The 10,494-nt window shown below is 59.2% G+C and overlaps 1 protein-coding gene across 1 annotated transcript; it reads right to left on the bottom strand.

Annotated features, from left to right (window-relative positions):
• Positions 1–5,508: 5,508 nt before the first annotated feature.
• Positions 5,509–10,238, bottom strand: NPPC (natriuretic peptide C). The gene is made up of 3 exons (XM_059731233.1): positions 10,068–10,238; positions 9,006–9,268; positions 5,509–5,909 (listed from the first exon to the last, which is right to left on the bottom strand). Exons 1-2 carry the CDS (start codon positions 10,143–10,145, stop codon positions 9,011–9,013), a joined length of 336 nt encoding a protein of 111 aa, XP_059587216.1. The 5' UTR covers positions 10,146–10,238; the 3' UTR covers positions 5,509–5,909; positions 9,006–9,010.
• Positions 10,239–10,494: the final 256 nt, after the last annotated feature.

Raw genomic sequence — 10,494 nt, 5'->3', positions numbered from 1 at the left:
GTTGACTGGAGTTTTGCAAAGAGGTGAGACGGTGGATCTGTAGGTTGGTTTGGACAGGGCTGATTCTGCCTCAGGCAGGGCGGTGGACTAGGAGACCCCTGAGACCCCTTCCAGCCAATGATGGGAAATCAGCTGTAGGAAGCTCCTGCTGCGTCTGCACCCTGCTAATACTCCAGACCCTGAGAGTGTAGCTGACTTGTTTCTTTCTGTCCAGACAGAGGGTAATGCTGCAGTACTGGAAAAAATGTTAAGTGCAAATTTAAACTCCTCCATTCTCCTCCGCAACTCCACTCTGGGCTTCCAACATGATTTTTTTAAACTCGCCAGGTTGGATTTCTCGGCAGAGTCTTTACAAATCCCCGTCCCTGTTTTACTTCCTTCCCTTGATGCCTGCGGTCAGCCAGTGTCTCTCCGGGACGGTTGACATTTGGCTGGTATTTCATCAGCCTGCAGTCTATCCTGGGGAAAGTTGTTCCAGCTAGAGCTGTATTTTCAAGAGGAAGGAGTTTGCCCTCTAAATTGATTGGTTCTGTGATGGAGATGGACCATTTTCTGTGGCTGGAGGGGATGGGACTAGGAGCAATGGCTTTGTGCTGCAGCAGAAGGAACTTAGGTTGGAGATTAGGAAGGACTTTCTGACTGAGGGTGGCCAGGCATAGGAACAGGCTGCTTAGAGAAGCTGTGATGTCTCCATCCTTGGAAGTTTTCAAGAGCAGCTTGGACAGACACGTGGCTGGACTGGCTTAGTCAGGGACGATCCTGGCTTGAGCAGGGGGCTGCAGTAGGTGTGACCTGCTGAGGTCCCTCCCAGCCCTGGTTTCAGGGCTAATGCAGCCCCCCTGGGTAGAAGGCATTCCCAGGAGCTCTTTGGCAGAGGAGAGGGCAGGGCAGTTACCTAGTTTGGAAGTCTCGAAGCCCTTGGGAAAATCAGAGTGGGTATTTTTGCATTGGAAAATGTTGCTTCTCTCCAGGGAAGAAGGACAGTTTTGTGACGAAGGCACGTGGCAGGCCCCAGAGCTCCTGGGTTCTCCTCTACTCTGCCGAAGACATACTGGGCAGGCCCCGACCCCTTCCCCACAGCCCCCCGCTCCAGTGCCACGCTTCCCAAGGTAACATTGGCCACCTGTGGGTGGTAGGAAGGCTGTGGCATTGATATCTGCTGAGTGCTTTGATCAGAGCCCCTCGTTAGTGTAATTGGAGGGGATTACGTAGGACTCTCTTATTTTCTTAAAGCTTTTAAGCTTTTCCAGGAGGCGTCGAATCATCTCCCTTTCTCCCCCGCAGCAGATAACACCGGCCATTGTAGGCCCCTTGGCCTGTGGGATTATGGGTAATAGAGTAGGCTAATTATTGCGGGGGCTGGAAAATAGCTGGTGTTGTTTTATCCCTATCAAAGGGAGGCCACCTCCGCCTCCTCTGCTGAGCTCTTTTCCCAGCCCGCAGAGGTGCTGTTGACAAAGGCTGTTTGCAAGTCATTACCCTGGATTTTCACAGCAGTTCTGCTGCCACCCCCGGCCTAATGAATCCCCTGCCCTCCATCTGTGCCACCTGACGAGGCCACTCACTGGCATGCACCAGTCTGATATTTCCCATCTCTGTGCACTGTGGAGGGATCCTGGGAGCTCCCCCGGGCATCATCTGCTCCCCCCAGGGTTCATGGGCTAAGCGAAACCTTGAAGAAGATGGAGGGAGAGAGGGTTATCCTTCTGCGGGTGCCCGCTAGCAGATGTCTTATGGAGCGAGCAGGTCTTTGCCTTTCCCATGCCTCTTGCCTGGCTGGTCTTGGCTGCCCTGTCCCTGCATGGGTCTGGACGTGACCAGGAAGGGGCCTTCTGTGCCGTCAAGGCCAGAGCCTGTGCTCGCATCTCTTGTGCCTATAGGGCATGTTGGCTTTAGGAGGTGCTATCGTTTTGACTTGGGTTGGAGAGGGCTGTGCCAAGCCCTGCACGCTGGGGCTGTACCTAAAGGTTAGGTGTAGGGCCCCACTGCATCAGGCACAGCCTGTCTTGCCCCAGGATGTGGGCAGCTCTTGCAAGACTGCTGCCCATCCTGCCTTGCTCCCTTGTAAGTAAAGGGTCATGGATGGGAGAAATTCTTGGTCGCCTGGGACCGGGGAAGTCCAGCTCATCCCAGGCTGGGAGTAGCCCTGTGCAGACCATGGTACCCATGTCCTGTGGCAGCGATTCTCAACTAGGCTGCTGCAGCACCACAAGATCCTTTAAGGGTGCTGCGGGGGCGCCAGGCAATGCTAGCACTGTGAGGTGTGCAAATTCCTACAGGATCCACCAGATAAACCCGGACATTTTGAACAGGAATCCAGGGTGTCAAGACCATCCTGCCCTGCTGCAGCCTTTCTGAGTTCTTCGTGATTAGAGAAATGCCAGAATAATTCTTTAGTCAAAACCTGAGTGGAAGCAAAGAGCTGGAGTTTCCTGAAGGGGCCTGGGCCTGGGGCTGAGATCCACTGCTGCCAGGGCCTCCAGCTTGGACCCCGCTGCTGCTGGCTCCACTGGATGAGGTGGAGCAGGGGCTGCAGGGCTGAGTTCCTGAGAGTCATGGAGGTAGTGACTGAAGGGGAATTATGCTCGGGCCTTGTTGATCGGAGCCCGGACTGCTGTCTCTCCACCTAGCTGGTAGCAGGGCCTGGATGCAAGGTCTGCTCCGTTCAAGGCTGAACACCCAGGCTCCCCTGTGGCAGTAGAGGCCTCCTGCCTGCTGTTGGACTTGTACCATATTGCTGATGCTCCCACATGTCTTCTGCTGCCTGAAGAAGCCAGCCCCTCCTAGGGTGTGTTTGGCACAGCTGTGTCCTGAGGCTGGGGCAGCGACAGCTTTCATCTGGTCCAGCTGCAGGCAGGGCCAGGCCAAGGGAGAGGAGGCTGCAGGGCCTTTGCTCAGCTACGTCCAGTTCTTGCAGCTTTGCTCCCCACTCTTTGGCTCGATCCGTTTCCGCAGAGCAGAAGGGGCCAGAACAGCCACCCAGGGCAGCAAGAGGCCTGCATGCTGGCAGAAGGTGCTCCATGTGGTCCTGCTCCCTGTGACACTCTGTACCTCGTTCTGGAGGAGCTGCTGCAGGAGGGGAGAAGGCATCAGCTGCTGTGCTGTGCTGCGCTTGGTCTCGCCTGAGGAGTAAACCATGGAGTTCACAAGTGCCGGCCAGCGGCCTGGAGCCTGTGGTATGAGCCCCTGGGCCTGGGACAGAGACCCCTCCACCCAAGCCAGGCCCCTGAATGCTTCCCACCAGCTGCTGCCTGGTTGTTGGACGTGACAGAAGTATGGTTGCAAGAGAAGTATATCCCATCCCTCATTAGGCAGTCGACCAGCTCCTCGCGTACTGTGTCAGTCTCTCCCCCTAATATGCAGGAAGTGCAACCCTGAGATGTACCAGAGCCACCCCCCCCTCCCTGCCCTATCATGCTCTCCTACCCTGGAGGGCTGCAGCCAGCAGTGGCTTCTCTGCTTTCCCCAGGGCTTGGTGTGATGCCCCCTCCTAGAGTATAAGGGAATCTATCACGGGGCTCAGAGGCAGCTGTCCTTTCCTCCAAGGGTCTGTGGGGAGAGGATGGGGGCCAAGTCCATAGACCAGGAGCTGTGGGATGTGCTTGGTGTCGAGAGCTCCAATTAGCAGGGCTTTGCAGGCAACAAATTCAAATGCCTGGAGAAGTCTCTGGGGAGGATGCTCCGAGCTCCCCTTGGCTCCCAGCAGGAGATGCCATAGGTCCCACTGGCCTCCCCTCTGGCCTGTCTCTGTGCACTTTGGGTTAAGGCTACCTGTGAATCGGGCACAGCTGACGTGTTGCCTCCGACAAGGCACAAATGTCCTGTGGAAGGGCAGGAACCAGAGGATGGAGCTGTCAGTGGCACAGACGCAGCCTTTGCAAGCCCGGCACATCTGCTGTTCCTGCAGACGTGGGGCAGGGAGGGCCTGGCTGCAGGTTTCTCTGGCTCCCTGATGGTTGATAGTGGAGGCAGTCACTCTGTCCCTGGGTCTCAATGGCTCTACGGGGGTCTTTACCCCATGCCGGGCACCTAGACCCTGTGACTTTACTGGTAGGGACCTGGGGTCTTGGTTGTAGCAGGGCTGGGATTTGGGGCTGCCAAAGCCCTCCCAAGCAGGCTGTGCTGCGCAGCTCCTACAGCTCTGGGAAGGAAGAGACCACAGAGCCCTCGTGCAAGAGTTTTGCTTGCCTTCTTCCCCTCACTTCTGTTTCCTCTAAAGCTCAGAGTCCTTTTAACGATCTATTCCGCGCACTTTCCATAGCGAGAAGCGGTGGCAGCAGCTGCAGCCACAAAGCCCTGTCAGGCCGCGCTCCGTAAACTTTGGTCTGTCTGTGTGTTGTCCTAGGCATGGTTCAATAAATCTCCCTGCTGGAGCAAGGGGCTCATAGCTGAGCAGAGGCCGTGGGGAGGATGGGGCTATCAACAAGGCGCTTAATAACCCGTGGTCTTAGAATAACAGCATCACCCAGCGCGACAGGCTGTTTCCCACTAATGTATCCCAGGTCTGGTCCAAAGCTCGCTGAGTCTTTGGAGGACTCCAGCTCCATGCTCAGTGCTTATGTGGTACATCTGCTAAAGCAGTGACTCTCAATCAGGGTGTCCTAAGATCCTTTTAAGGGTGCTGTGCTGTGAGTATATTATATATATATATTAGCACCACGAGGTGTGCAAATACCTACCGGATTCTCAACATCAACCCAGAGATTTCAAAGAGGACTCTGTGATGTTAAAGCCAGTCTGCCCCATTGCTGCCTTTCTAAGTTCTTTGCAACAGAATTGCTGCTCTAGTATTTTTGTAAGCAGAAAACGAGGGAAAACGGAGCTGGCATTTTTCAAGGAGGGGTTTCAGTCTGAGAAGGCTGAGAATTGCCACAGTTGGGACCAGTCCTGCTTTGAGCAGGGGGTTGGACTCGGTGCCCCGCTGAGGTCCCTTCCAGCCCTCATTTTCTATTACTCTAGTAAAGGAGTGAAGGGTGCGATCCTGTAGATCACATGTAGGCAAAATCCCTATTGAAACAAATGGGCCAAATTCTGCTTGGCTTCACCACTGCAAATCCAGGGGAAAGCTTGGCAGCGCGACTGATTGCAGATTTTAACCTGCTGTAGCCCACTTTGGGCTCTAGCCTGGGAATATGCTGCTTGAGACGCCGCGCCTACCGGTGCAGACCTGGAGGGCCACAGCATCAGGACCCTCCTGCTTGACATCATTTTCACGCTCCTGAATGAAAGCAATTCGCAGCTAAGCCCATATTAACTGTGGGGTCACAGTGTAAATCACACCTTCTGGGGGCCCCTCTTAAATATTGCACAGCTAATGCTGGACAGCTCTGTTCACCTGAATGAATCCAGCCATTTCAGAAATATAAGCTGTGAGTTAATTGGAGAAAGAAAGACAGGCTGCAAAATGCCACATGGAATAATTATTTGGTGGGGGGGGTGGGATTTTTTTTTTTTTTTTTTTTTTTACATCTTTCAACTATTTAGGACAAAAAAAAAGTTACACTGCTCGACGTTTCCGTCAGTTACATAAATAATTTTTTTTTATAAATATCTCTTTATAAACAATATATAAATAGCTTTACAACATAAATACATTTATGCAGGACATGAATTTACAAACAGCAACGGTATACAGCTGGCTTCATCAGTCTCTCGGGGAAAGCCCGGGCCCCGCGGTCCTGGGGAGCACTTGTGTTATATATCGGATATATGAGAGAGAGAGAAGATTTTTTTCTTTTTTAATCATAAGAAATAACATCAATCAAAACAGCTGGTGCCACGGCTCCTCGTACCACAAATCCAAATGCAGCCGGGTCTTCTGTGCAGTCCTGGGGTTCCCTGTTCCTCTGGGTGGTGGTCGGGAGACGGCCATGTGGGGCCGGGGAGAATTGTGCTGTCAGTCCAAAGCCCTGGGACAAACCAGAGGAGGAGAAAGCCCGTGAGCATTTCCCTCACTATCCATCCCCTCTGGAACAATCCCGAGAGAGGCAGATCAATGGCAGTGCTGACCTGGCAGTCTGGGAGTTGAACCTGTTCGGGGAGAGGGGCCCATCCACCCGCTGGGAGAGCTCCATCTGAACTGCTGGTGCTGCCCTAAAGCTGTGTGAAGCCCCACAGAGCAGAGCTGTTTGGGTTTTTCCTGACTTTCCTGGCACTTCCCACCTGCCTAAAGCCTTACGGACCCTGACAGGCTGCACCTGCAACAAGCCCCTGGAAAAGGAGGAGGGAAATGAGCCCAGGAGCAGGGATCCTGTCTGAAGTCATCGCTCTGCCCGGCAGCTTGTGAAGTGGGTAAGTCATCAGAGGATGCACGAGGGGGTTGTGCTCTGGGCTGGGTATTAATCCATGGAGGGGGGTCCTGAGTTTTGAGGGACATGCGCCCGTTGGGGTCAGGCTGCCTGGTGCTGCTGCCAACTTGCCTGTGTCCCCCCTCAGCTCCCCCACACTCCCCGTCTGGCCTCTGTGTCTGAGCCCCTGTGAAACGCCAGCTCAGTGTTAGCATGAGCTCCAGCCTGGCCTGACCTGAATCTCTGATCTGTCTGCCTTGTTCTGCCAGACAGCCCAGGTGTAAATCAGCCACACTCAGCTGGCTTCAGCAAAGCCAGGCCAGTTTACCCCAGGGCAGGAGCTGGCTCTCTGTGCCCAGCTCAGTCGCTGCAGGGCACGGACTGGCCCTCTTGTGCTGACCTGTAAAGTACCCACCTGCCATGGGGACAGTGGGAATAGATGGGCCCTTGGCTCTGCTGGCACTGAGGAGCCAACCGGTCATTCCCTGCTTGGAGGAGAGGAGCCACAGCGGTTACTGACCCTTTGGTGCACAGCGCAGGTGCACAGGCTGCTGGGGTGTTTACAGGGCCCCCGCGCACTGACTTGCCCCAGCCCCAAATGGATTCAAGGCCTGGGGAAGGGGCTTCCTGGTACAGAAATTAATGGACTGGTCCTATGCCTGAGATCCATCCTGCCCACTTTGCTAAGCTCCAGCACATGAGTTTGAGCTGTGCCACGTGCTCCAGCAGAAGGAGCTGGCTTCTGCTGGACACCTCTGATGGGGCGGCTACACTCGGACGCTGCCTCTGTTAAGTTCCCAAGGAGTCCCCAAGAGTCTGGTTTAAATGGGAAATAAGCCACTGGAAATCTGCACCAAACTGGGCTCTTCTACAGGTGTAATCAAGTGCACGGCTAGGAAGGCAGCCACAGGGCTTTACAGTGGGGTGGAGGCAGCATCAAGCCTCCACACCATCTTCCAATTCCTTGGGCTTACCGCAGAGAGGGCCAGCAAACTACCAGGTTGGACTTAATCAGTTCAGCTTGCCTGCTAATTAACAGGCTAATTAGAGCCACTTGCCAGGCAGGGCCTCTCCCTAGGAATCTCTATGCACTGTGCTGTCACTGTAGCCCCTGCCGCGAGTATCCTACTGCTGAAGAGCCCAATATCCCAGTAAGGTCCTAATGCATCACTCCAGCTGGGGCTGGGACTGCTGTTGGCAGGGACTGTGCTCCACCGGTGCTCTGTGCTCTGCCCCCAGGACACAGGTGTGGGGAGCATATATGCTCTTCCAAGCTTTGGCCAAAGCTTCAAAGCAGTGGCAGCGCTAATTATAATGACCCCAAGCGTACAGGTGCCGGCCACGGCTGGGGGGAGGTGGCCAGAGCCACCGATGGGGGCCCAGGCCCCTTGATTTATCCCCGCATCGCTCAGCCCTGTGTGAAATAGATGATTTAGGAGCGTGCCCTGGCTGAAGGGGCTGTCACAGTGGAGAGCAGAATTGGGGACCTCAGGTAGGGCAGTCAGTCTGGGAGACCTGATGCTGATGGCGGGCTCGGGGAAGGTCCTGGGCACAGGCTCTGGGGTGGGCCATGTACTGGAGGACCTGTGCTGACAGCCAAGAAGAGGCCGGCACAGCCTCTAGCCCAGGCCATGTCCCTGGATACTCTTCCTCACTTAACACGAGGGTGGCTCCTGCTCTGCTGAACCGGCAGCCCCAGCAGAGGAGGGAGCTCCCCTGCATGGCCTGGGTCTCAGTGATCCTGGGAGCGATGTGCCCTCACCTTGTCCTCACTCTCCGCTTACTACCAGGGCAGCCAGCCCCACACTATGATATGCACCCCTACACTGCGGAGGTCATTGGAGCCCAGAGAGGAGCTGTTTGCCCAAAGGGATGCAGCTAGCATGGGGGCGAGTGGGACCGTGACCCCTGACCATGCAGCCCTGTGCTACAGCCCAGCTCGGCTGCAAGCCCCAAGCACCCCCAGGCTGGTGCAGGCGCTGGCTGCCGCAGCCCTGCCACTGATGACACAGAGGGACTAGTCAGGCGCTGATTCGGGCGTGGGGGCAAAAGACTTGTCTTCCCACAGAGTGAGCCACTAGAGCAGCCTGTTTCCCAGCTGAGGGTGCAAGAAGGGGCAGGTTTGGGCAGGGGGGTTCTGGTTTTCCACCTAACTTTTCTATTGTTTTGGCCTCTGCTGGGAAGTGCCCCGATGAGGCCTTATGGGGACCCTGGCTGCGGGGACCAGCCCAGGCGCTGCAGGCAGCCCCCTCCATAGCACCGGGTGGGTGATGCTGCATCTATCCGAGGGGCTGATCAAAGCCGGGCATTGCTGGGTGGGCTCTGCAGCGCCCCTGGGCCCTCCTGGGAGAGAGAGAAGTGGCTTCCGTCCACTTCAAGCGCTTAGGGTGAGAGCGTGGGGGGGTCTTTACGGCAGGTGCACCACAACCTGGCCCTGCACTGGCCCTGGGTGCCGCACCGATCCTCTGCTCCTCGCGGCTCTGCTTTCTGCTCCCTGCCCAATCTGCTTTCTATTTCCTGCCCCCTCTCCTGTTCCCTGCCCCGTGCTCCCCAGCTAAGCGGCTGCTCTACTTTCTGCCCGGTGCCCTGGGCGGGATCTGCTCCGCTTACCGCTCCCTGTCCCTGGCCCGCTTGCCGCTCCGCTTTGTTTCCTGCCCTGCGCTCCCCGCCTGCTCCTCCGCTCTGCTATCTGCTCCCGGCTGCGCCGCCCGCACTCACCGGGTCTAGCAGCCCAGGCCGCTGAGGGAGCCGATGCGGTCCAGCTTGAGGCCGAAGCAGCCCCGGGCCAGCCCCTTCTTGCTGACGCCCTTGAGCCGGCGGCCCGGGCCGGGCGTCTCGTGCAGCAGCCGCGCCAAGCTCCGCGTCCGCTCCCGCTCCTTGGGGCCGGCCTCCCGCAGCGGCCGCGAGCCCCGCGCCCGGGCGCCGCCGCCCCCCGCCTCCAGCGCCGCCGCCTCCGCCGCCCGCAGCGCGCCGCGCCCGGCCTGCGGGGAGCGAGAGGTGTCAGCGCCCGGCCCCGGCTCCGAGCCCCGTGCAGTGCAAGGTCCCGACCCCACGTGCAATGCAAGGTCCCGGCCCCGACCCGACCTCCGGCCCCGATCCCCGTGCAACTCAAGATCCTGGCCCCAATCCCGACCAGCGCTCCGGCCCCGCTCCCCGTGCAATGCAAGGTCCCGACCCGCGCTCCGGCCCCGGGCCCCGTGCAATGCAAGGTCCCGGTCCCGACCCGACCTCCGGCCCCGCTCCCCGTGCAATGCAAGGTCCCGGTCCCGACCCGACCTCCGGCCCCGCTCCCCGTGCAATGCAAGGTCCCGACCCGCGCTCCGGCCCCGAGCCCCGTGCAATGCAAGGTCCCGGTCCCGACCCGACCTCCGGCCCCGCTCCCCGTGCAATGCAAGGTCCCGACCCGCGCTCCGGCTCCGGGCCCCGTGCAATGCAAGGTCCCGGTCCCGACCCGACCTCCGGCCCCGCTCCCCGTGCAATGCAAGGTCCCGGTCCCGACCCGACCTCCGGCCCCGAGCCCCGTGCAATGCAAGGTCCCGACCCGCGCTCCGGCCCCGAGCCCCGTGCAATGCAAGGTCCTGCCCCAATCCCGACCCGACCTCCAACCCCGATCCCCGTGCAATGCAAGGTCCCGGCCCCGCGACAGCCGTCGTGCGGGGTCCCGGCCCCGCTCCCGCGACTCGCGGCCCGCCCGGCTCGCAGGCGCCGCTCCGCGGCCGGGCGCCGCGCTCAGCACCCGCGGGCTGGAGAGCGGCCGGAGCTCGGCCCGCCGGGCCCTACCTGGCGCGGGGGCTGCGGCGCGGGCTGGGCCAGCAGTGCCAGCAGGAGCCCGCCCGCCACCACGGGCCAGAGCCGCATGCTGCCGCCGCCGGGATCGGGATCGGGGCCGGGATCGGGGCCGGGCGGAGCGGAGCGGAGCGGAGCGGAGCCGAGTCGAGCGGAGCTGCCTGCTGCCAGCGCCGCGCTGCCGGCCCCGGGCTGCGGCGCCGCTTTATAGCCCGACCTGCGCCGCTGTCACCGCCCCCGCCCGGCCCGGCCCGGCCCGGCCCCCGCCTCCGCCTCCCGCGCCCGGTGGGGGTCCCCGCCGCACCCCGCATCCCCGATCCTGGCCCCAGGGCCCCGAGCCCGGCGTGGGGGTGGCCGGGAGCCCGCGGCTGGCTGCATCTCTGCTGCCCCGGAGCCGGGGGAGGCAGGGGTGCAGCCGGGG

Source organism: Alligator mississippiensis, chromosome 7, assembly GCF_030867095.1.
Source record: "Alligator mississippiensis isolate rAllMis1 chromosome 7, rAllMis1, whole genome shotgun sequence".
Classification (NCBI taxonomy): domain Eukaryota; kingdom Metazoa; phylum Chordata; order Crocodylia; family Alligatoridae; genus Alligator; species Alligator mississippiensis.
Note: the sequence above shows the minus strand (reverse complement) of the source record. Positions and strands in the feature narration are given on the sequence as shown.

Bases quoted from the DNA above. Each gene is read 5' to 3' on its own strand.
- NPPC (XM_059731233.1), bottom strand. From the start codon at position 10,145: ATGCGGCTCTGGCCCGTGGTGGCGGGCGGGCTCCTGCTGGCACTGCTG. The intron at 9,269-10,067 runs GTAGGGCCCGGC...CGCTCCCCGCAG, and splicing joins CGCCGCAGCCCCCGCGCCAG to GCCGGGCGCGGCGCGCTGCG.